The sequence below is a fragment of the Corythoichthys intestinalis genome, chromosome 1, assembly GCF_030265065.1.
Source record: "Corythoichthys intestinalis isolate RoL2023-P3 chromosome 1, ASM3026506v1, whole genome shotgun sequence".
Classification (NCBI taxonomy): domain Eukaryota; kingdom Metazoa; phylum Chordata; class Actinopteri; order Syngnathiformes; family Syngnathidae; genus Corythoichthys; species Corythoichthys intestinalis.
Genome location: NC_080395.1, coordinates 3496310 through 3522985, shown reverse-complemented (window position 1 = coordinate 3522985; position 26676 = coordinate 3496310). Strand labels below are relative to the sequence as shown.

General features: G+C 39.3%; 1 protein-coding gene across 2 annotated transcripts; it reads right to left on the bottom strand.

The window, feature by feature from the left end:
• Positions 1–26439, bottom strand: LOC130916346 (class I histocompatibility antigen, F10 alpha chain-like). 2 transcript variants are annotated; one of them, XM_057837021.1, is made up of 8 exons: positions 26287–26439; positions 18546–18812; positions 15912–16190; positions 15536–15844; positions 8102–8215; positions 7986–8003; positions 7758–7850; positions 1–2915 (listed from the first exon to the last, which is right to left on the bottom strand). In XM_057837021.1, exons 1-7 carry the CDS (start codon positions 26357–26359, stop codon positions 7804–7806), a joined length of 1107 nt encoding a protein of 368 aa, XP_057693004.1. In that variant the 5' UTR covers positions 26360–26439; the 3' UTR covers positions 1–2915; positions 7758–7803. The 2 variants fall into 2 exon arrangements, with proteins under 2 accessions (XP_057693004.1, XP_057692994.1); XM_057837011.1 differs by lacking the exon at positions 1–2915 and having other exon boundaries at positions 3953–7850.
• Positions 26440–26676: the final 237 nt, after the last annotated feature.

The following is a 26676-nucleotide window of genomic DNA, read 5'->3' as shown; positions in this document are numbered from 1 at the left end:
ATTGCGTGGGAATAATTTCATGGTAGTCATCAAACTACTGTGGATTCAGGGTCACTTCGTGTTAATATTGGTTCTAAATCCTGTTGGTTTTGGTGTATTTTGGGGTCTGTTGATTTTTGAGTAAAAACATAATAACCCCGCACAGATATTTTTGTGGGTGCACTGTTGGAGATTTGTTTTTTCTTTTGTGGGTCTGAAGTGAACGTCAAATTTTTTGTGGGTTTTAATCAGTGACATTCAATCATTGATGCTGGAGTCTATTCCGGCGATCTACGGGCATTAAATGAGAACTCAATGAGCAATTTCAATATTTCAGATTTAATGTGCCATTGGAAATGAATGCAGCTTTTTTTTTTTTGGTAAAAAAGCAGGAGTTTAGGCGCCAATCATGAATTTTGTAGTCTTATTAAAACATTTTAGAGTTGGAACTGTATGAAATAGGTGTGAAATGTGAGCGGACACAAAAAAAGGATCAATATCATATGTGGAATGCATATGTTTTTGCACGATAACTGTTTTTACATAATTATCATGTTTTAAAATGATAATTATCACATTTGTACATATAGTTGTCACATTTTTACACGATATTGTTTTTACATGATAATTAACATGTTTTTACATGATATCACAGTGTTAAATGATAGCAGCTCGTTTGTACATAATATTAAGTTTTTACATGATATCAGGTTTTTAAATGGTATTACATTTTTACATGATATCAGGTTTTTACATGTTACCTCATTTGTACATGATCATTTTCATTGTTTTACATGTTAGTAGCACGTTTGTACGTGATAGTTAAGTTTTTACATATGTATCACCTTATTACATGATAATTAGCATGTTTTTACATATCAGGTTTTGTTATTATGTTATCACATTTTTACATGATAATGATCACGATTTTAAATGATAGCAATCAAGATTTTTCATATGTTTAAACATGATAATTATCACGTTTTTACGTGATATCAGGTTTTAACATATGAGGTTTTTGCATAATTGTTTTTACATAATTATCATGTTTCTACACAATTAGCACTTTTTTACATGATAATGTTCGTTTTTACATAATTTTAACATTTATATAAGAATATTATCACATTTTACATGATAATTATTGCATTTTTACATGACATCACATTTTACATGATAATTATTACGTTTTTACATGATTGCTTCCACTTTATTACACATGACAGTCATCACATTTTTACATACATTTTAACATGCTAGTGTCATGTTTTTACATGACAAATTTCACTTTTTTACATGATAATGTTCGTTTTTACATAATTTTAACATTTATATAAGAATATTATCACATTTTACATGATAATTATTGCATTTTTACATGACATCACATTTTACATGATAATTATCACGTTTTTACATACCACATTTTAACATGCTAATGTCATGTTTTTACATGACAATTTTCACATTTTTACGTGATATCAGGTTTTAACATGAGGTTTTTGCATAATTGTTTTTACATAATTATCATGTTTCTACACAATTAGCACTTTTTTACATGATAATGTTCGTTTTTACATAATTTTAACATTTATATAAGAATATTATCACATTTTACATGATAATTATCGCATTTTTACATGACATCACATTTTACATGATAATCATCACGTTTTTACATGATTGTTTCCACTTTATTACACATGACAGTCATCACATTTTTACATACATTTTAACATGCTAGTGTCATGTTTTTACATGACAATTTTCACATTTTTACGCGACAGTATCACATTTTACATGATAGGATTGCATTCTTACATGATAGGTATTCCATTTTATATGATAGTTAACATGTTTCAAAAAAAATGATCAATATCATATGTGGAATGCATGGATAAAACAAATAAAACTGGTTATTGTTCCCTAATAAGGCTTTAAAGTTGATTTTTTTTTAAACTTCTGTTGGAATGTACATGGTAAAAATGTTATTCATCCCTTTAAAATATGCCACTTTATTGTTTTTGTAATGAAAACTAGAAATGCAACTCGAGCACTTATCAGTATCTCACTGCTGCTGACAGGAATTGAACCTTACTTGCGTTACGCCAAATCTGATGAAATTTGACACAGGCACGAATCTGAGTGAACATGTTCAATGGGACCTTGAAATGCTTCAAGACGCTTTACATCAAAAGTGAAAGAGTAATGTACTGCAAGACTTCATATTTCATCATATATATTCATTAGTCGCAGTGGCAGTCCTTGGATTTGCTACCTGTGACTTCAGTGGGGAGTCAGCTGACTTAATCCAAATCTTACGACTGCTACCATCATGTACTGATATGCTTCCACCAAGAATCAATTTTAAAAACGTATCACAGTTGGAAAAAAAATGGAACCAACAGGTTGCTAGCAAAATCTTCCATTAGAATCGGCTCTACGTTAGCTCGCTGGCTACCATGGATGGCGCTAAACATTCACGTCAAGCGCCCACCATGGTGCTCAAAGCAGAGCATTCACAGTCAGTCTTTTGTGGGCATTTACCAGGCATGAAAATGGGTCAGGGGTTAAAAAGGTGAGAAGGGTGTGGAGGAAATATGTTCCAGTACACTGTACACCCCAACAAAATATTGAGCTCTGTCGACCCACACTGTGTTTCAGCAGGGCCGTGCAGAGACCGGTGGAGGGGCAGGTGCTCGTAGATCAAAAGGGGCACATGAACAAGTATTTAATACACCTTAAAACAACATAACTTCAATTTTAACCAGCTTTAGATAATAATTGGCTGCGACTGTGACATACTTTAATTGGAAGGGGGCAACAGTGAATAGAAATCAAAACTGTCATCCACACTTTCTGGCTGTGACTCAGTCAGTCTAGCTCTTTTCTTTCTTCAACCTCTGCATCAAAACTTCCTTCCTCAGCTTGTTCATCTGAGAACAAACCACATCAGATGGTCACTGAGCCACCAACAGCACAGTTTTCTCAAAACTATTATTTCATTATTATCCATACTTAACAACTCTAGCACCTAATGATTAATAAAGCAATGACATAAAATCTTATAGAAAAATAACATTGTAATGTGTTTATAATTGTATTTAATACCCGACTATCCTTGCAAACCTGTTCTTACCAGGTCTGCTATTCACCCAGCTGATGAGGTATCCGCTGCCTTTAGCAGCCTCATCCAACTCCTTTTTTATCCCTCAATCTCCTTTCCCTACGAGGCATGTCTATGTAATGAAATATAAATATATATAAAAAAAAAAACTGACTACCCGGTGGCTTTTAGTTTTAAAGCTTTCTTAATTTCTTTCTCTCTCAATAACGATGGAGGTAGATTTGTGTTTTTATCATTCAATCAAAAAACAAAGTTACTTCTATCAAAAACAAAGTTGCTTCAATCAAAATACAGTTATACTTTTAATCCCAAAAGTCACTTCAATAAAAAAAAATGTTTTTGATTGCAAAATAAATTTAAGACAAAAAAAGCATTTGAAAACTATTTTTCTTGATTGAAACAAATTTTTCCATTGAAGTAATGTTGTTTTGCGTTTGGGCCACATTTTGGCGAGGACATTTGTGTTTTTATTATTCAATCAAATAAGTTGCTTCAAACAAAAAATATATATAAAAAAAAAACTTTGCACATGTATCAATCACCGTTTAACAAAGCCTGAGAGGGTTTGAGTAGACTCAGTATGAAGCATTTAATAAAGCCAAGCATTTTCTTACTACTTTATTCTTGTTTGATAATAATTCGGTGGGGCAGTAACATGTTTAAAACTTATCATAATTCTTACATTTTGAAGTGCTTGAAAACCATTTATAAATGATACTTTGGTGGAAAAAAGTGAAAAAACATGTCTTATATATATATATGTATCTTTTTTCCCAATGTAAAATCTGAATAAATACATTGAACACACACCCAAAAAATGGGGGGGGGGGGGGGGGGGGGGGGGCGCTACTTCGCGGTTTTCACTTATTGCGGCGGGTTCTGGTCCCCATTAACCGCGAAAAACGAAGGATCCCTGTATTTCTGAAAAGCTTTAAGAAGCAGGACTCATTCCCACCACTCGTCGGGCCGCTGTTGTGCCGACACCGGCCGTCAGCTCAAATCCAAGCCGAAAATAACGCGTCTCCGGCGGACGACGGGAGCGATGTGAGGCGCCCCCTCCATCCGAGAGAATGCCACTTAATTTGACTCAACAGTGTGTTTCTTCGTTTATATTACCGTTAAATACACAAGCTTGACGCCAATTTAACGGGAGCTATTTTTTTTCATGGGAGATTTGGCTAGCTCTGGCAGTGTTCAACGCAAGCTGCAACGAATGGCAGTAACTTTTTTATATCGCAAAACGTGAAAACGATTGAAACCATTACTGACCAAATTCAATCTGCTGGCAAATACAGGCAAGTGTGTATGCTGCGCTCTGGTCTGCCCCGATGTGGATAAGGCCTGCTTTTTGTTTTCGCTGCTTTGCAATTCAACCGAAGGCTCTCCGAGCACTCCATGTACACGCGTAAGGAGTGCGCGCATTTGGAATAATGGAACGCAGATTGGGCCGATGATTGGTTCTCGTCAGCGAAGCATCTAGAAGGATTTGCTGACTGTCCGTGTCACTTTTTTAAAGAACCGATCAGTTTACGTACTAAGTTAATCACATGATGATAATAATAATAATAATTTAATAAAACCTCCCGACCCCCCCCCTCCTCCCAAAAAGAATTTCTCCTCGGATCTACGCAATTCACGTAGGTCGCCCTTTTTGACTTCAAAACGGCGAATTTCCCCGAAAGGTGAGAGATTTTCATGCTTGATTTATAGGTCACTTCCTGTTAGGGATGGGAATTGAGAAGATTTTTACAATTCCGATTCGATTATCGATATTGCTTAACGATTCGATTCTATTATTGATTCTAATTTGGACTAATTGGACTGTATGAGGTTCTGGGTTCAATAAGTTTTATGGTTCATTCAGTGTCGGTTAGAACACAAGGAGCAGAGAGTGGAGTTGGTCTTTGGCACTTTTAATACAACTTGGCAACAGACACAACTAGGGTTGTTCCGATCATGTTTTTTTGCTCCCGATCCGATCCTGATTGTTTTAGTTTGAGTATCTGCCGATCCCGATATTTCCCCATCCGATTGCTTTTTTTTTTGCTCCTTATTCAATTCCAATCATTCCTGATAATTTTTCCCGATCATAAACATTTTGGCAATGCATTAAGAAAAAAAATGATTAAAACTTGGACGAATACATTCAACATACAGTACATAAGTACTGTATTTGTTCATTATGACAATAAATCCTCAAGAAGCCATTTACATTTTTAACATTCTTTCTGTGAAAGGGATCCACGGATAGAAAGACTTGTAATTCTTAAAGGATAAATGTGACTTTGTATATTGTGACTAAATATTGCCATCGAGTGTATTTGTTGAGCTTTCAGTAAATGACACTGTAGCCATTTAACTTCTGCCCAAATGCATGATGGGAAGTGCAACCATGACTGTGCGTATTGGCACCAATTGATATATCTTCTCTGGGTTGGGAAATAACATAGGGTGTAAAGAAAAAGATCAACTACTACCTTTCTTCCCTACATTGCTTTCCAACGATTTTTCAAATTGTTGAGAGAGGGATTTTAAGGCTTTAGCCAATTAAAAAAAGGTGCCAAAGACTGCCAAAATTCACTCTACTCGTTTTACCCTGCCTTTTAGCTCTATATATAGGTAAAACGGCGCTATTATAGATTGAACACGACAATGCGTGAGTGGCTCGTTTAGCGCATGCGTTAATTGCATTAATTATTTTAAAGTAATTTTAAAAAAAAAATAATTATAACTAGGGCTGTCAAACGATTAAAATTTTTAATCGAGTTAATTACAGCTTAAAAATTAATTAAACGTAATTAATCGCAATTCAAACCATGTATAAAATATGCCATATTTTTCTGTAAATTATATATATATTCTGTAAAATAAATTGTTGGAATGGAAAGATAAGACACAAGATGGATATATACATTCAACATACGGTACATAAGGACTGTAGTGGGCATTTCACTCTTCTGTCATTTAAATCTGTCTATGCTGTCCTCACTCCGAAGCGTCTACTTTTTCCAAAGCTAGACAGCTAGTGAACGACGCCTTAATAATCAGACTTCTTCCTTTTTCCTCTTATTTGTTAATAAAATGGCCTCAAACCATTGTCCTCTTTAGAGCGTCGTAAAACTACAAAAAAAAGTACCCAAGCATTGCATTAGCAACAACGTTAGCTTAGCACGCTATACAGGTTCACTAAACATAAACAAAAAGCGTCTCATACAAAAAATAGAACGTTTCGTTTACTTACATAATATGTACATTCTTCACAACAACCATACTTACGGACAAATCTTGTCCAAGGATCATATAAGCACAACATTATCAGCCCGAGACATCGTGTAGCCATAGTGAACTGGCAAGAAAACAATAAACCATGTACAAAAAGCCTTACTGTAAAACTTACCAAAAGGCAGAATACTGTCTGAGCGGGACATGTGCGTTAATTGCGTCAAATATTTTAACGTGATTAATTAAAAAAATTAATTACCGCCCGTTAACGCGATAATTTTGACAGCCCTAATTATAACCAAAACTAAAGACTGGATGAGTGTAAGACATTTTGTCTGTAACGTTAAATACAATTAGAAAACGATTTAATTAAAAAATATATACCGTAATTTCTGGACTATAAGGCGCACCTGACTATAAGCCGCCAGCCACCAAATTTGACATGAAAACAGTATTTGTTCATAGATAAGACGCACTGGACTATAAGCCGCAGTTGTCATCACTGTATTATGGGATATTTACACCAAAAGATATTAACTGGTAACACTTCATTTGACAAAGGCATTATAAGAATGTCATGAAATCAAATGAACCACCATGAAGCTTTGAACCAATTGGCTGCAAAGCCTTATTGTTTCAAAAATCTTCATTTGGCCATCACTGCTCCCTTGGGGGAGACAGCCAACCTCTGCTGCCACCTTCTGTCAACATCCAACATTCCTCCTAGCATACATTGCGGCACTACAGATGTAAATAACAATCAAAATTCATGTTCTGTGCTAATTAATTCTTCAGTTACTGGTCCAGTTGTTTCATTTATTGCTAGCTATTGTATTTGGTAACATTTTCTTGGATAGTGGTGCTATAATACTGTCATAATTATTACATGACACTGTCATAAGCATTAATGAATGCTTATAATAGATGTCGGTTAGTGTCATCCAGCAAATTATCTCACTTTTGAATGGACGTAAAAGATCTGAGCTGGACATAATATGCCAGTTAGTGACATAATATGCCACATGACACATATTGACATCTGTCATAAGCATTCAGTCATGCCCATGATAGTGTCATGTCATAATTATGACGTTCTTATGACAGTCTTATGATGCCGCTGTCAAATAAAGTTTTACCTATTAACCCAAATAAATCATCAAATAAGGATTCAAAATGAGGGAAAAAAGCAGCGGCTTATAGTCCGAAAATTAGGGTATATATTAAAAAAAGGCATGTCCGATATTTTTTTGCCGATTCCGATACTTTGAAAATGACGTGATCGGACCCGATCGATCTGGACATCTTTATCGATAACCTTTTGTGATACAAAGTTTCATGATATATCACCGTTTCGATACTTTCTCACGCTCCTGTTCCCAACACCAGCGCTCAAATATTTGCAAAAAAATATCATTAAAAATCTGCAAACCATTGAGAGTCCAAACGAGCATCCCGCCCAAGCAGATTTATCTCGCTCAGGTTTCGTCACTCGCCTCGGAGAGCTGGACTTCACCGCCTTTATCTATGGGAGCAGAAAATCAAACTTGTGGAAAGTACTTTTCTCAATAAAGGGCTTATCCTGCTCCGAATGACCCAGATATAGTGATTCCCTCCCTCAGCAAAGGTCGGAACGACAAATAGAAAAGTTTGGACTCACCTGCTGGAGTGTAATCATCTGAAATGAAAGAGAAAAACACGGACGCTGATTTCATCTGACCGGTGGCAAGACGCAAAGAATGTTCTCTGGGTTTACACTTTTTTTGTGTCACTCACCAAGTTTGCATTTGCGCCGCTTGACAACGAAGACGACGGTCAGAATGAGGACCACCAGAGCGACGACCACTAACAAGGAAGCGATGCCGATGTGCTTCTTCTTCTTTGCTTCTTCTATATAAAACGGGAGGGAAAAATTGTGTGAGAATTAGTGCTGCAACGATTAATCGATTAACACGAGTATTCAATTACAAAAAAATATTCAAATTAATTTTTGATTCAAGTATTCGAGTATACTAGTCTGCTTCATTTCACATGTCTGAATCCAACTGCTCCCTGTTAAGACCAACGTAAGCTAAGTTTTTGTTTGCGCTTTTTTTATGCATTCGTAATTTAGTTCTTAGGCATATTTAGCCATTTTTTTGTGGGAATATGTGTCTGAACCATTTGTTAAGAGCATTATAAAATAAAAGTTGCCATTTTACAGCATTTAAGCTAGCGAACTTTTGCTATTTAAGTTAGCCAATTGTTGTTTTGTTGTACATAGATCATTTTTTTAAAATACCATTAGGTATTTTTTAATACTATACAAACGGGAGGGAAAATATTGTGTGAGAATTAGTGCTGCAACGATTAATCGATTAACTCGAGTATTTGATGACAAAAAAATATTCGAATTCATTTTTATTGATTCAAGTATTCGAGTATACTAGTCTGCTTCATTTCACATGGCTGAATCCAACTGCCCCCAGTTAAGACCAAATTAAGCTAAGTTTTTGTTTGAGGTAATGTTTTTTTATGCATTCATAATTTAGTTCTTAGGCATATTTAGCCGTTTTTTGTGGGAATATGTGTCTGAACCATTTGTTAAGAGCTTTATAAAATAAAAGTTGCCATTTTATAGCATTTAAGCTAGTGAACTTTTGCTATTTAAGTTAGCCATTTGTTCTTTTGTTGTAAATAGATCCTCATTTTTTTAATACTATTTGGGGCTTAGCTCAGGTATTTCAATTTTTCATGTTCCTTATTCGATTACTCCATGAACTAACTACTACATCGATTAATGGGTGGATACACTGCCCTCTGGTCTGCCTCTTTTCACATGGCTGAATCCAACTCCTCCCTGTTAAGACCAACGTAAGCTAAGTTTTTGTTTGAGCTAATGTTTTTTTATACATTCATTATTTAGTTCTTAGGCATATTTAGCCATTTTTTGTGGGAATATGTGTCTGAACCATTTGTTAAGAGCATTATAAAATAAAAGTTGCCATTTTATAGCATTTAAGCTAGCGAACTTTTCCTATTTAAGTTAGCCAATTGTTGTTTTGTTGTACATAGATCATTTTTTTTAAATACCATTAAAACTGGAGGGAAAATATTGTGTGAGAATTAGTGCTGCAACGATTAATCGATTAGCTTGAGTATTCGATGACAAAAAAATATTCGAATTAATTTTTATTGATTCAAGTATTCGAGTATACTAGTCTGCTTCATTTCATATGGCTGAATCCAACTGCCCCCAGTTAAGACCAAAGTAAGCTAAGTTTTTGTTTGAGCTAATGTTTTTTTATGAATTCATAATTTAGTTCTTAGGCATATTTAGCCGTTTTTTTTGTGGGAATATGTGTCTGAACCATTTGTTAAGAGCATTATAAAATAAAAGTTGCCATTTTATAGCATTTAAGCTAGCGAACTTTTGCTATTTAAGTTAGCCAATTGTTCTTTTGTTGTACATAGATCCTCATTTTTTTTAATACCATTAGGTATTTTTCAATACCATTAAAACGGGAGGGAAAATAATGTGTGAGAATTAGTGCTGCAACGATTAATCGATTAACTCGAGTATTCGATGACAAAAAAATATTCGAATTCATTTTTATTGATTCAAGTATTCGAGTATACTAGTCTGCTTCATTTCACATGGCTGAATCCAACTGCTCCCTGTTAAGACCAACGTAAGCTAAGTTTTTGTTTGCGCTTTTTTTATGCATTCGTAATTTAGTTCTTAGGCATATTTAGCCATTTTTTTGTGGGAATATGTGTCTGAACCATTTGTTAAGAGCTTTATAAAATAAAAGTTGCCGTTTTATAGCATTTAAGCTAGCGAACTTTTGCTATTTAAGTTAGCCAATTGTTCTTTTGTTTTACATAGATCCTCATTTTTTTAAAAATACCATTAGATATTTTTAATGCCATTAAAACGGGAGGGAAAATATTGTGTGAGAATTAGTGCTGCAATGATTAATCAATTAGCTCGAGTATTCGATGACAAAAAAATATTCAAATTCATTTTTATTGATTCGAGTGTACTGGTCTGCCTAATTTCACATGGCTGAATCCAACTGCTCCCTGTTAAGACCAACGTAAGCTAAGTTTTTGTTTGAGCTAATGTTTTTTTATGCATTCATAATTTAGTTCTTAGGCATATTTAGCCGTTTTTTGTGGGTATATGTGTCTGAACCATTTGTTAAGAGCATTATAAAATAAAAGTTGCCATTTTATAGCATTTAAGCTAGCAAACTTATGCTATTTAAGTTAGCCAATTGTTCTTCTGTTTTACATAGATCCTCATTTTTTTTAAATACCATTAGGTATTTTTTCATACCATTAAAACGGGAGGGAAAATATTGTGTGAGAATTAGTGCTGCAACGATTAATCGATTAACACGAGTATTCGATGACAAAAAAAATATTCGAATTAATTTTTATTGATTCGAGTATTCGAGTGTACTGGTCTGCCTCATTTCACATGGCTGAATCCAACTGCTCCCTGTTAAGACCAACGTAAGCTAAGTTTTTGTTTGCGCTTTTTTTATGCATTCGTAATTTAGTTCTTAGGCATATTTAGCCATTTTTTTTTTGTGGGAATATGTGTCTGAACCATTTGTTAAGAGCATTATAAAATATAAGTTGCCATTTTATAGCATTTAAGCTAGCGAACTTTTGCTATTTAAGTTAGCCATTTGTTCTTTTGTTGTACATAGATCCTCATTTTTTTTAATACTATTTGAGGCTTAGCTCAGGTATTTCAATTTTTCATGTTCCTTATTCGATTACTCCATGAACTAACTACTACATCGATTAATGGGTGGATACACTGCCCTCTGGTCTGCCTCTTTTCACATGGCTGAATCCAACTCCTCCCTGTTAAGACCAACGTAAGCTAAGTTTTTGTTTGAGCTAATGTTTTTTTATACATTCATTATTTAGTTCTTAGGCATATTTAGCCATTTTTTATGGGAATATGTGTCTGAACCATTTGTTAAGAGCATTATAAAATAAAAGTTGCCATTTTATAGCATTTAAGCTAGCGAACTTTTCCTATTTAAGTTAGCCAATTGTTGTTTTGTTGTACATAGATCATTTTTTTAAAATACCATTAGGTATTTTTTAATACCATTAAAATTGGAGGGAAAATATTGTGTGAGAATTAGTGCTGCAACGATTAATCGATTAACTCGAGTATTCGATGACAAAAAAATATTCGAATTCATTTTTATTGATTCGAGTATTCGAGTGCACTGGTCTGCCTAATTTCACATGGCTGAATCCAACTGCTCCCTGTTAAGACCAACGTAAGCTAAGTTTTTGTTTGAGCTAATGTTTTTTTATGCATTCATAATTTAGTTCTTAGGCATATTTAAACATTTTTTGTGGGAATATGTGTCCGAAAGATTTCTTAAGAGCATTATAAAATAAAAGTTGCCGTTTTATAGCATTTAAGCTAGCGAACCTTTGCTATTTAAGTTAGCCAATTGTTCTTTTGTTGTACATAGGTCCTCTTTTTTTTAATACCATTTGAGGCTTAGCTCAGGTATTTTAATTTTTCATGTTACTTATTCGATTAATCGAACTAACTAGTTCATCGATTTATCGACTACTAAAATAAACGATAGCTGCAGCCCTATTTGACTTAGGCGAAAAATGTTATTTAAAAATAGTGCTGCAGCGATTAATCGATTAACTCGATAGAAAAAAAATATTCAAATTAAATTTTGTTGCTTCGAGTATTCATCTAATTAAAGTGGCATTGTAGTGGTTTATTTTGAAAGTGTTTGCATTTAGTTTAATTAATTAGGGTGGCTACACTGCCTCTTTTCACATGGCTGAATCCAACTGCCCCCTGTTAAGACCAACGTAAGCTAAGTTTTTGTTTGAGTTAATGTTTTTTTAATGCATTCATAAATTTAGTTTATTGGTATATTAAGCCGTTTTTTGTGGGAATATGTGTCTGAAACATTTGTTAAGAGCAGTGTGACAAAACTATAGCATTTTATAGCATTTAAGCTAGCGAACTTTTGCTATTTAAGTTAGCCAATTGTTCTTTTGTTGGACATAGATTCTTAATTTAAAAAAAAAAGTTTACCGTTTGAGGCTCAGCTCAGGTATTTTAATTTTTCATGTTCCTTATCCGATTACTCGATTATTCGAGCTCACTAGTCCATCGATTAATCGACTACTAAAATATTTGATAGCTGCAGCCCTAGAGAGAATACATGTATTCACATTTGTCTTTCATTTATTATCCAAGTCACACAATGCTAAAAACATACTTTCATTTCTAATGGACAGAATTTCCCATTCATTTTCAATGGCCCTATTTGCCATTCATTTCAATAGCACAAAACTTCCATTCAGTTCGATTGATTTCCAACCCAAGTGACAAAATACAAAAAGGAAGTGACCCCTAAATGGCCCCAAAATCAACAGGAAGTGACCAGTATGCACAGGAAGTGACCCTGAAATGCCCACAAATGAACAGGAAGTGACCTGATAACAACAGGAAGTGGCCTGGAAATGCTCCAAAAACAACACAAAGTGACATGGATCAACAGGAAGAGACCCTCCCCCCCAAAAAAACACAAAATCAACAGGAAGTGGCCCCGAAATGCTCACAAATCTACACGAAGTGACCTGTTATCAACAGGAAGTGACCCCAAAAATGCCCCAAATCAATAGGAAGTGACCTGTATCAACAGTCATTTCTAATAGGCAAAATTTCCCATTGACTTTTAATGGCCCGATTCGCCATTCACTTTAATAGCAAAAAACTTAAATTCACTTCTATTGATTTGTAACCCAAGTGACTCAATATCAACAGGAAGTGACCCCTAAATGCCACAAAATCAAACGGAAGTGACCTAGTTTGAAAAGGAAGTGACCCTGAAATGCCCCATAATAAACAGGAAGGGACCTGATATCAACAGGAAGTGGCCTGGAAATGCTCCAAAAACAACACAAAGTGACATGGATCAACAGGAAGTGACCCCCCCCCACACAAAAAACACAAAATCAACAGGAAGTGGCCTCGAAATGCTACCAGATCTACACGAAGTGACCTGTATCAACAGTTATTTCTAACAGGAAAAATTTCCCATTAACTTCCAATGGCCCGATTCCCCATTCCTTTTAATAGCAAAAAAAACTTCCATTCACTCCTATTGATTTCCAACCCAAGTGACCTGATATAAACAGGAAGTGGCCTTAAAATACTCCCAAAATCAACAGGAAGTGACCCTGAAATACCCCCCGAAAAACAGGAAGTGACCTGATATCAATAGGAAGTTACCCAGAAATGCCCCAAATCAACAGGAAGTGACCTGATATCAATAGGAAGTGACCCAGAAATGCCCCAAATCAACAGTCATTTTGAATAGGCAAAATTTCCCATTGCCTTCCAATGGCACGATTTGCCATTCATTTCAATAGCAAAAAAACTTCCATTCACTCCTATTGATTTCCAACCCAAGTGACCCGATATCCACAGGAAGTGACCTCATATCAACAGGAAGTGACCCCGAAACGCCCCAAATCAACAGGAAGTGACCTGTATCAACAGTAGTTTCTAATAGGCAAAATTTCCCATTGCCTCCAATGGCATGACTCGCCATTCATTTCAATAGCAAAAAAACTGACCCGATATCCACAGGAAGTGACCTCATATCAACAGGAAGTGACCCCGAAATGCCCCAAATCAACAGGAAGTGACCCTGGAATGCCCCCTAATAAACAGAAAATGACCTGTTATCAAAAGGAAGTGACCTGATATAAATAGGAAGTGGCCATGAAATGCTCCCAACATCAACAGGAAGTGAGCTGATATCAATAGGAAGTGACCCAGAAATGCCCCAAATCAAGTCATTTTTAATAGGCAAAACTTCCCATTGCCTCCGATGGCACGATTTGCCATTCATTTCAATAGCAAAAAAACTGACCCGATATCCACAGGAAGTGACCTCATATTAACAGGAAGTGACCCCGAAACGCCCCAAATCAACAGGAAGTGACCCTGGAATGTCTCCTAAGAAACAGAAAGTGACCTGTTATCAAAAGGAAGTGACCTGATATAAGTAGGAAGTGGCCATGAAATGCTCCCAACATCAACAGGAAGTGACCCTGAAATGCGCCAAAATAAACAGGAACTGACCCTGGAGTGCCTCAAAATCAACACGAAATTGACTGATATCAACAGGAAGTTATCTGATATGAACAGAAAGTTACCCCGAAACATCCCTAATCAACAGGAAGTGTTTACAAATGCCCCCAAATCAACAGGAAGTGACTCAATATAGACAACAAGAAGTAACCCTGAAATGCCCCAAAATCAACAGGAAGTGACCTGTATCAACAGTCATTCCTAAAAGGCAAAATTTGCCATTAACTTCCAATGGCCCGTTTCTCCATTCATTTTAATAGCAAAACAACTTCCATACCCTCCATTGATTTCCAACCTAAGTGACCCGACATCAACAGGAAGTGACCTGATATCAACAGGAAGTGGCCCTAAAATGATCCCCAAAATCAACAGGAAGTGACCTGTATAAAGTCATTTCCAATAGGCAAAATTTCCCATTGACTTTCAATGGCCCGAGTTGCCATTCGTTTTAATAGCAAAAAAAAAACTTCACTCCTATTGATTTCCAACCCAAGTGACCTTCCAATAAGAAGTGACCTGATATCAACAGGAAAAGGCTCTAAAATACTCCCAAAATTAACTGGACCTGACCTTGAAATCACCCCAAATAAACAGGAATTGACCCAGAACTGACCCAAATTAACAGGAAAGGACGTGTATTAACAATCATTTCTAATAGGCAAAATTTCCCATTGACTTCCAATGGCCCGATTCGCCATTCATTTTAATAGCAAAAAACCTCCATTGACTCCAATTGATTTCCAACCCAAGTGACCCGATATCAACAGGAAATGACACCCGGATCAACAGGAAGTGACTCAATATGAACGGGAAGTGACCCTAGAATGCCTCAAAATCAACACAAAGTGAACTGATATCAACAGGAAGCGATCTGATATTAACTGGAAGTGACCCCAAACTGCCCCCAAATCAACAGGAAGTGACATGTAACAGCAGGAGGTGAACTAAAGTGACCCCAAAGCATACCTCCAATTGCAATTTCTCCAGAAATTGCATTTTCTTGTCAGTTAACTTAAATATTTGAGGACCAACAACTCAACTACATGTGTTCTTCTCACCTTCAATGCGTATGTTGCTCAGGATGTTTCTTCTCTCCAGCTTGGTGACCATTTCATCCTTGACACCGGACAGCTGAAAGACACATTCGTACTGGCCGTCCACCTCTGGGGTCACCTGCACCTTCAGGTCCACCGTCATCTGGAAGGTTCCGTCATGATTTGGGAGGGTCTGGCCGAGCTCCACGTCCTCGTGGAGCTGCTCGCCGTCTTTCCGCCAGAAAAGGTCAGCTGTGTCCGGGTAGAAACCCGTCGCGTGGCAGGTGACCGGAGATGACGGAGTCTTCTGGAGGAGCGACACCTTTGGAAGCTCTGCATGGTAAGCAACAACATGCTAAAATGGAAGAGGTGGAACAAAACACTGTTGCTATCACTTTACGTTTTCTCAATAGGTCGTTCCTCCCGTAGTTCACCAGCTTCTTCAACTCGGAAGGACAAATCTCCGTGTAGTAATGCTTCCGGTGTTTTTTTCGGGCATCGTCGCGGTCCCACTTAAGTTTGGTGATAAAAGCTTGTTGTTTTGCCGCGACGTATGTCATGGTCTTGGTATCCAGTGAGATGAAGTCTTCTCCGTCATAACTGTGCTGATTCCAGCCATCCACTTCATTGTTTTCATCATTCCATTCACATCCAAACATCCACTGGAGTATGTGAACACCTGACAGACAAACAAGCAAGGGGTTACGAGGTGGACAGAAAGGAAGGAGGCAGACAGAGGAGAAGAACAAACATCAACAAGAAATACACTATTACACATCTATGCGATATATGGGGCTACCGTTAGCTAGTTATGTGTACCGATGGAAACCATGTGGGGGGGGGGCCTAATAACCGAGCAGAAAGAGGAGAGACGTGATTAGGTGGGGTGGAGCGTACACAATTCAGCCATCTGAGATAGGGGAACCCAGTATTATGTTAAAGTCCTGTAAGTGTGAGTATGTTGACATCTTATTCTCTGCTACCTGATCGCTAATCTTGGCACCGGCAATCTCTTTACCTGAGCGTGTCTAATTGCACCCAGTTATGGGTGAAGCCACTCAAAAGTGTGATAGTCGTGCCAGCGAGCCACCGTCATTCCCCCGGGACACAGGGCGTACCCCTAATAACCAGCCCTCAGAAAAGGGACGAAGTGACACGCCACCGCCCCACACAGCTGCCCCCACCACCGCTCGCTCAATCGGACCCCCAAGCACCGTTGCAAACCCCCAACCGACATGGCACACCCTTCCCCACGCAGTTCCGGCAAAGGAGCCACTATCATCCCCGGGACAAAGGACGGTCCCCTGGACCATCTCCATTAACCTGCGCTCAGGAAAGGGACAGAGGGGTGCGCCACTAACCCCCACCAACGCCCGGCCACCCAGACCCCCTAGCCAATGCAGCTCCGGCAAAAGGGGCACAGTCATCCCTCCCGGAACAAAGGACGATCAACGGCACCATCCACACCCCCATTAATTTGCTTTGCAGACAGCAAAGGGGCCACGGTCATTCCCCGGGACCCAGGATAGTCCCCCAGACAATCCGAGCCCCCACTAACCAGCCCTCAGGAAAAAGACGAGGGGATGCACCACCACCCGCTCAATCAAACCCAAAAGCACCATCGCAAAACCCCAACTGACGCAGCCAGCAAAGGGGCCACCATCATTCCCCAGGACCCACGATGGTCCCCCAGACAATCCACGCCCCCATGAACCAACCCTCAGGAAAAGGACGAGGGGATGCACCACCACCCACTCAATCAAACCCAAAAGCACCATCGCAAAACCCCAACTGACGCACCCAGAAAAGGGGCCACCATAATTCCCCGGGACCCACGATGGTCCCCAGACAATCCACACCCCCATGAACCAACCCTCAGGAAAAGGACGAGGGGATGCGCCACTAACCCCGCCACTGCCCGCTCACGAGGACCCCCTAGCCAATCCAGCTCCGGCAAAGGAGCCACAGTCACCCCTTCAAGAACCAAGGGCGATCCCCCGGACCATCCACGCCCCATTAACCAGCCCTCAGAAAAGGGGATGTGCCACCCCCCCCACAGCTGCCCCCACAACCGCCCGCTCAATCGGACCCCCAAGCACTGTCACAAACCTCCAACCAACTCAGCACGCCATCAGGGAAGGGACAAGGGAACGCGCCACCGCCCAGGATCCCCTAGCCATTGCAACTCCGGCAAAGTAGCCACAGTCATCCCTGCCAGAACTATGGGCACTCCCCCGGACCATCCACGCCCCCATTAACCAGCCCTCAGAAAAGGGACGAGGGGACGTGCCACCGCCCCCCCACACCTGCCCCCACAACCGCCCGCTCAATCTGATCCCCAAGCACTGTCACAAACCTCCAACCGACTCAGCATACCCCTCCCCCTGCAGCTCTGGCAAAGGAGCCACCGTCAGTCCCCCAGGACCAAGGGCAGTCCCCTGGATTATCCGTGCCCCTGTAAACCAAACCTCCATTAACCAGACCTCAAGGAAAGGACAAGGGAAAGCGCCACCGCCCGCCTAGGATCACCTAGCCAATGCAACTCTGGCAAAGGGGCCACAATCATCCCTCCCAGAACCAAGGGCGATCGTTCCCCCATTAACCAGCCCACTAAATCGGACCCACAAGCACCATCACAAACCCCCAACTGACGCAGCACAACCCTCCCCCCGCAGCTCCAGCAAAGGAGCCATCGCCATCCCCCGGGACCCAGGACAGTCCCCCGGACCATCCGCGCCCCCATTAACCAGATCTCAGGGTAAGGATGTGGGGATGTGCCACTACCCTCAACGCCCGTTCCCACCATCTACCGCCCAATCAAACCCATAGCTAACGCCGCAACCCCAAACTGACGCAACACACCCTTCCCCCCGCAGCTGTGGCAAAGGAGCCACCATCAGTCCCCCAGGACAAAGGGCAGTCCCCTGGATTATCCGTGCCCCTGTAAACCAAACCTCAGGGAAAGGACGAGGGGACGCGGCACCGCCCCCCAGTGGCTGCCAGTCTACCCAGCACCGTGACTGTGTGAACACACCTGTCGTATGGTTGAAGCGCTTTTTGGCAATTCCAATGTTGACTTGGAAGACGTGCTCATTGACAGTATTTCTCAGCGTCTCCGTCTCCCAGTACCCAGGATTGTCTGCTGTGACTTTCTCCATCCAGGGCTGCTTGGCTTGAGCTTTCTTGCTGTGGCTGTCATAGTGGATGAACTCAACCCCGTCCACGTAACCCACTTCGATGTACTCCGGGAAGCCCGCGATGCTTGTCGACGCCGTGCGGAAATATTTCAGCGTGTGAATCACTGTAAAAAGAGAAACAAATTATAATGTTGAACATGCTGTATGTTGATGATGATTATCGATCAACACATGTTCAGTTCCTTTTTACTTGCATTTTCTAAACTTTGATGGTAAGGACTACAATTCCGATATATGCTAACAATGCAGTTTCAAATTTAAATAAAAGCCATACAGTGGGGCAAATAAGTATTTAGTCAACCACCAATTGTGCAGCTTTTCCTCCTCGAAAAGATTAGAGAGGCCTGTAATTGTCAACATGGGTAAACCTCAATCAGAATGTGGGAAAAAAAAAACAGAAAATCACATTGTTTGATTTTTAAAGAATTTATTTCCAAATTAGAGTGGAAATTAAGTATTTGGTCAACTACAAACAAGCAAGATTTCTGGCTGTCAGAGAGGTCTAACTTCTAACAAGGTCTAACGACGCTCCACTCGTTACCTGTATTAATGGCACCTGTTTTAACTCATTATCGGTATAAAATACACCTGTCCACAACCTCAGTCAGTCACACTCCAAACTCCACTACGGCCAAGACCGAAGAACTGTCGAAGGACACCAGAAACAAAATTGTAGACCTGCACCAGGCTGGGAAGACTGAATCTGCAATAGGTAAAACGCTTGGTGTAAAGAAATCAACTGTGGGAGCAATTATTAGAAAATGGAAGACATACAAGACCACTGATAATCTCCCTCGATGTGGGGCTCCATGCAACATCTCACCCTGTGGCGTCAAAATGATAACAAGAACGGTGAGCAAAAACCCCAGAACCACACGGGGGGACCTAGTGAATGACCTACAGAGAGCTGGGACCACAGTAACAAAGGCTACTACACGTCCAGGCCCGTCTGCGGTTCGCCAGAGAGCATTTGGATGATCCAGTAGAGGACTGGGAGAATGTGTCACGGTCAGATGAAACCAAAATAGAATGTTTTGGTAGAAACACAGGTTCTCGTGTTTGGAGGAGAAAGAACATTGAATTGCATCTGAAGAACACCATACCTACTGTGAAGCGTGGGGGTGGAAACATCATGCTTTGGGGCTGTTTTTCTACAAAGGGACCAGGACGACTAATCAGTGTAAAGGAAAGAATGAATGAGGCCATGTATCAAGAGATTTTGAGTGAAAATCTCCTTCCATCAGCAAGGACATTGAAGATGAGACGTGGCTAAGTCTTTCAGCATGACAATGATCCCAAACACACAGCCAGGGCAACAAAGATGTGGCTTCGTAAGAAGCATTTCAAGGTCCTGGAGTGGTCTAGCCAGTCTCCAGATCTCAAATCTGGGGAGGGAGTTGAAAGTCCGTGTTGCCCAACGACAGCCCCAAAACATCACTGCTCTAGAGGAGATCTGCATGGAGGAATGGGCCATAATACCAGCAACAGTGTGTGAAAAGCTTGTGAAGGGTCACAGAAAACGTTTGGCCTCCGTTACTGCCAACAAAGGGAACATGACAAAGTATTGAGATGAACTTTTGGTATCGACCAAATACTTATTTTCCACCATGATTTGCAAATAAATTCTTTAAAAATCAAACACTGCGATTTTTTTTGTCTCTCATGGTTGAGGTTTACCCATGTTGACAATTACAGGCCTCTCTAATATTTTCAAGTGGGAGAACTTGCACAATTAGTGGTTGACTAAATACTTATTTGCCCCACTGTATAACAACGTATACAGTGAATTTGATTGAGTTTATCATTCGATCATTCACTGCGAGCCCTCCCACCTCAGACGGATTGGACGTCAATGGCAGCCAATGCCAGTCCATAGACTTCATAATGTATTGACGGCTCAGTTCAGTCATGAATGTAGGGGGCCGCCCACATCAGGAGTAGCTATTCACAAACACATTTTCGCAGCGATCTAACACCGGATTTCTGTTGAAAAACTAAGAAATCTGTACCGCATACAAACAGGAAAGAGTGTCTCAGGAGTGTTTTGTTCGAGGATTCAAGGTTATTATGAATATTTTTCGTACCATGAATGTCAAATCAATGGGAGGAATTAGCCGGGACTGCATTGGCATCATAGTTCGCAATATTTTCGTAAAATAAATGCTAACAAGGCGGCACGGTGGCTGAGTGGTTAGCACGTCTGCCTCACAGTTCTGAGATCAAGGGTTCAATCCCGGGCTTCGGCCTTCCTGTGTGGAGTTTGCATGTTCTCCCCGTGCCTGCGTGGGTTTCCTCCGGGAACTCCGGTTTCCTCCCACATCCCAAAAACATGCATGGTAGGCTGATTGAACACTCTAAATTGTCCATAGGTGTGAGTGTGTGCGTGAATGGTTGTGTGTCTCCTTGTGCCCTGCGATTGGCTGGCAACCAATTCAGGGTGTCCCCTGCCTACTGCCCGAAGTTAGCTGGGATAGGCTCCAGCACCTCCGCGACCCTCATGAGGAATAAGCGGCATGGAAATGAATGAATAAATGCTAACTGCACAGTTTTTTTTTTTTGTTTTTTTGTTTGCTTTTAACCAAGAATCTAGACTGCTTTATGTCAATATCCATAAAGAATTCAGGGATTTAAGCATTTGTTCACAATAATTTTTACCGGAAAAGCTCTGTTTACATAAGGCAGCCGCTAGCTACATTCACTAACAGACTAGCATTGTACTTCGATATATTTATGGAAAATACACGCTAACTGCCCAGTTTTTTTTTGCTTTTAACTAAAAATCAAGACTGTCTTACTTCCATATCTATAAAGAATTCGGGGATTTAAGCATTTATTCACAAGAATTTTCACCGGAAAAGCTCTGTTTACATCATGCGGCCACTAGCTCCATTCACTAACAGACTAGCATGGTACTTAGACATATTTACGTAAAATAAATGCTAACTGGACGGGTTTTTTTTTTTTTTTTTGCTTTTAACCAAAAATCAAGACTGTCTTACGTCCATATCTATAAAGAATTCGGGGATTTAAGCATTTATTCACAAGAATTTTCACCAAAAAAGCTCAGTTTACATCAGGCGGCTGCTAGCTACATTCACTAACAGACTAGCATTGTACTTCGACATATTTACAGAAAATACATGCTACCGAGAGACTATTTTACATCCATATCTATTAAAAAAATCAGGGATTTAAGCATTTTTTCACAAGAATTTTCAACAAAAAAAGGCTCTTATTCTGTGATTCCACTCGGTCAGCTTTGACAGCAACAATGCAGGCCCCCTATTTATCGGCCCGGCGCCCCGTGTCCCGTCAATACATTATGAAGTCTATGGCCAGGCAATAAGTTCATTTTGGGGCATTTCACACCATTTTCCTGTTAATTTTGGGGCATTTACAAGTCACGTCTTGATGATTTGGGGTATTTACAGGTCATTTCATGTTGATTTTGGCACCTTTATGGCATCTTCCTGTTGATTTGGGGGCATTTACGGTCCCTTTCTTGTTGATTTTGGGACATTTATATGTCACTACCTGTTGATTTGGGGTATTTACGGGTAACTTCTTGTTCATTTTGGGTATTTACAGGTCCCTTCCTGTTGATATTAAGGCATTTAAAGGTCACTATATGTTTATTTTGGTGCATTAACTGTACCTTCCTTTTGATTTTGGGGCATTTACAGGTCACTACCTATTGATTTTGGTCATTTACAGGTCACTTCTTGTTGATTTTGGGTATTTACTGGTCATTTCCTGTTGTTTTAGGGCAATTACGGGTCACTTCTTGTTATTTTGGGGCATTTTCAGGTCATTTCCTGTTGATTTTGGGGCATTCATGGATTACTTCTTGTGGCTTTGGGGGCATTTTCAGTCCTATCCTGTTGATTTCGGGGCATTTACAGGTCACTTCGTGTTGATTTTGGCGTATTTATGGTACTGTCTTCTTGATTTGGGGGCATTTAGTTCCCTGTTGATATTAAGGCATTTGCAGGTCACTTCCTGTAGATTGTGGGGCGTTTACAGGTCACTCCCTGTTAATTTTGGGTATTTACTGATCATTTTCTATTGATTTCGGCAATTATGGGTCACTTCTTATTTTGGGGCATTTACAGGTCAATTCTTGTTGATTTTGGGTATTTACAGGTCTCTTCCTGTGGATTGTGGGGCGTTTACAGGTCACTTCCTGTTAATTTTGGGTATTTACAGATCATTTCCTATTGATTTTGGCAATTATGGGTCGCTTCTTATTTTGGGGCATTTACGGGTCATTTCCTGTTAATTTTGGGGCATTCACGAGTCATTCCTTGTTGATTTTTGGGCATTTAGTGTCACTGTTGATATTAAGGCATCTACAGGTCACTCCATGTTGGTTTTGGTGCATTTATGGTACCTTCCTGTTGATTTTGGGGCATTTACAGGTCATTTCTTGTTGATTTGGGGTATTTACAGGTCTCTTCCTGTGGATTTTGGGGCATTTACGGGTCATTTCCTGTTAATTTTGGGGCATTTACGGGTCATTTCCTGTTAATTTTGGGTATTTACAGGTCTCTTCCTGTGAATTTTGGGGCATTTACGGGTCATTTCTATAGCTGGGAATCTTTGGGCACCTAACGATTCGAATACGATTACGATTCAGAGGCTCCGATTCGATTATAAAACGATTATTGATGCACCCCCCTCCTTTTTTTTTTTTTTTTTTTTTTTTTTTTTTTTTTTTAATGTTTTGCACATTAGTTCCAAAATAGTTCAAAAATACTCTCGGGCTAAACCAAACTACTATTTCAGTATCAAGTTAACATATAGCAGTAAACAAATGTACAAAAATAACAGTAAATAAAAAACTCCAGTCCCCATTCTGTATCAGCAGCTTTAAACTACATTCAATTAATTTAATGTTGTCAATCAACCGTTAAAGTTGTTAAAATTGCTCCTGTTATTCCATAATTTCCCTTTTGTCTACTTTCGGCGTGTGAAACTTTTAAAACTATTTTAAAGATAGATTCAAGTCAATATTTTACCGATTTAGGAGTATTTTGGATAAAAGGGTAATTAAGTTTGCTTGGAAGGTTCGCTACAACAGCCTTGCAGGGAAGTGTACTGCTTTAAGATGGCGGCCGTTCACTAACGCCCGCATCTAGCTTTTTGTAGATGTGCTGTAACGCTACCGAATCTATATTGCATCTAGTCCTATATAAATGATATCTATTATCCATTAGGTGGATGTACTTGTAGCAGCTTTTCGGCAGCAGTCAGGTATGTTGTTGTGTTTTTTTATCTCGTGGCATGAGTTGAGCTAGAGCCGTGAGTTCAGCATTGGCATTACCCGAGGGGCCGGATAATGAGAAGCATGATGTTTAGCTACTCTCGCTCCGTTCTTCCTCACTGCGTACCGAAGAGCGCGCGGCGCGCTGAGTGTGTTGTACTTCCTTTTTACTTGGCATATTTCAATAATCGGAATTTGGATGTTTGTGAATCGTTCTCGAATCTTCCACGGCCGAATCGCGAATAATCTAAGAATCGGAAATTTTGCACACCTCTAGTCATTTCCTGTTAATTTTGGGGCATTCATGAGTCATTTCTTGTTGATTTGGGGGCATTTAGTGTCCCTGTTGATATTAAGGCATTTACAGGTCACTTCATGTTGGTTTTGGTGCATTTATGGTACCTTCCTGTTGATTTTGGGGCATTTACAGGTCATTTCTTGTTGATTTGGGGTATTTACAGGTCTCTTCCTGTGGATTTTGGGGCATTTATGGGTCATTTCCTGTTAATTTTGGGGCATTTACGGGTCATTTCTTGTTGATTTTTGGGCATTTAGTGTCACTGTTGATATTAAGGCATTTACAGGTCACTTCATGTTGGTTTTGGTGCATTTATGGTACCTTCCTGTTGATTTTGGGGTATTTACAGGTCACTTCCTGTAGATTGTGGGGTGTTTCCAGGTCACTACCTGTTGATTTTGGGTATTTACAGATCACTTCCTGTTGATTTGGGGTGTTTACGGGTCACTTCTTATTATTTTGGGGTACTTACAGGTAATTTCCAGTTGCTTTTGGGGCATTTAGGGGTCACTTCCTGTTGATTTTGGGTATTTACAGGTCCCTTCCTGTTGATTTCGGACCATTTACAGTAGTGATGCACGATAATACATTTTTCAACCGATAACCGATAATTTCCTCCTCGTTCCAACCAATAACCGATAATGTCAAGCCGATAATTCTATTAAAAGATTTATGTAAAATTTTAAAGCATACACATGAGAAAATATTACTGTGCAAAAATAAAATTCATTGCTTTTTTTCAACATAAGATATGAACAAGTAGTAAATTCCAACATCTAAATAAGGACAGATTGTCTGACATTGTGTAATGGTAAACTTTTGGCAACAATTACTTACAGTGTAAATACCTAAGTTGCACAAAAATGCCTTTAAAAGTAAGCCATTCCTAACATATAACATTATTACACTGCAAAAACAGACCTCCTTAAAACTAGTTAAATTACCTTGTTTTCAGTGTGCGCACAATTGGAGGCTAACGCAAGTATATAATAATCGGATTGCATTATCAGTTAATTTTATTTTATCTGGATGATCTGTGTGACTTCATAATTCCCATTAGCGGCCGATAATTATCGGTGACCAATATTATCGTGCATCTTTAATTTACAGGTCACTTCACGTTGATTTTGGCGTATTTACAGTACGTTCCTGTTGATTTTGGGGCATTTACAGATCACTTCCTGTTGGTTTGGGGTGTTTACGAATCACTTCTTGTTATTTTGGGGGCACTTACAGGTAATTTCCAGTTGCTTTTGGGGCATTTAGGGGTCACTTGTTGATTTTGGGTATTTACAGGTCCCTTTACTGTAGATTTCGGACCATATACAGGTCACTTCACGTTGATTTTGGCGTATTTACGGTACGTTCCTGTTGAGTTTGGGGCATTTACAGGTCACTTCCTGTCGATTTCGGATGACTGTAAAGGAAGTGACTGAAGAATTTCCCCAAATGAACAGGAAGCGACTCAAAATCAAGACAAGAAGTAGCCTTTTACTCACATAAAATCAACAGGAAGGGACCTGTAAATGCCCACAAAACTGGGAAAACTGGCGGTAAATGCTCTGGTTTCAGTGCCATTGACAGCGCTAGACGTCCAATCCGGTGTTCGGCCATTCCTTACCGATGTAGGAGATTTTGGCAGAACACCGGTCAAAATGAATTGGACGTCTGGCGGTGTCAATAGCAGCCAGTGAGCTAACATAAGACACTATGCTAATGGAAGATGTTGTAGCAACCTGTTAGCCTTTTTTTTTTAATACTGTGACACCTTTTTAAAAGGATATATCGATATATCAACTTTTCCATATATTGTCACACTCCTATTAAGGAATAACTCAAGCCAACCTGCCCAGTACCTTCCCAATTGACATGGATAAATGCAGTATTTGCTGAAATTCGACATTAGCTAACATTTTACATAGCAACCTTTCAAAATATCGCCATGCTACGCTCCTGAGTCCAAGCGTTTAGCATTAGAATGACAATATTAGCAATGAAATGACTTCTCAAAACTTACCGGGAGTCACATTGTTAAGTTGCACGGCCACAACAAGGAAGAAAAATGACTTCGCCGTCGTGATTAGCATCATTTAAAGTAGAAAAAGACGTTTTTCCCACAAGTTTTGGGTCTCAGAAAGAAACTGAAAGTAAAGAAAAAGTGTTGCGTCAGAGTCACGTGACCCAAAAAAGTTCAACGTACGGCATCCTCACTTAGACAAACTGCGCGAATTCAGAAGTCGCATTTTAAAGATTGATCTTAAGTAAAACTGACGCATGAATTATGTTTAAATTTTGTACAAACAACAAACAATCAACTTTTCAATCATTTTTAATTACAAATTACAAATCAACTCTTGTCTTGCATATCCAACTAACTCGTTTAAATGTCAAGGAAACCCATTTTAAC

Excerpts from the sequence above, each read along its gene's own strand:
- LOC130916346 (XM_057837021.1), bottom strand. The coding sequence starts at position 26,359 with ATGATGCTAATCACGACGGCGAAGTCATTTTTCTTCCTTGTTGTGGCC. Across the intron at positions 15,845-15,911 it reads GAACGACCTATTGAGAAAAC|AGCTTCCAAAGGTGTCGCTC; the intron begins GTAAAGTGATAG and ends CTTACCATGCAG. Across the intron at positions 8,216-15,535 it reads GAGCAACATACGCATTGAAG|AAGAAGCAAAGAAGAAGAAG; the intron begins GTGAGAAGAACA and ends CGTTTTATATAG.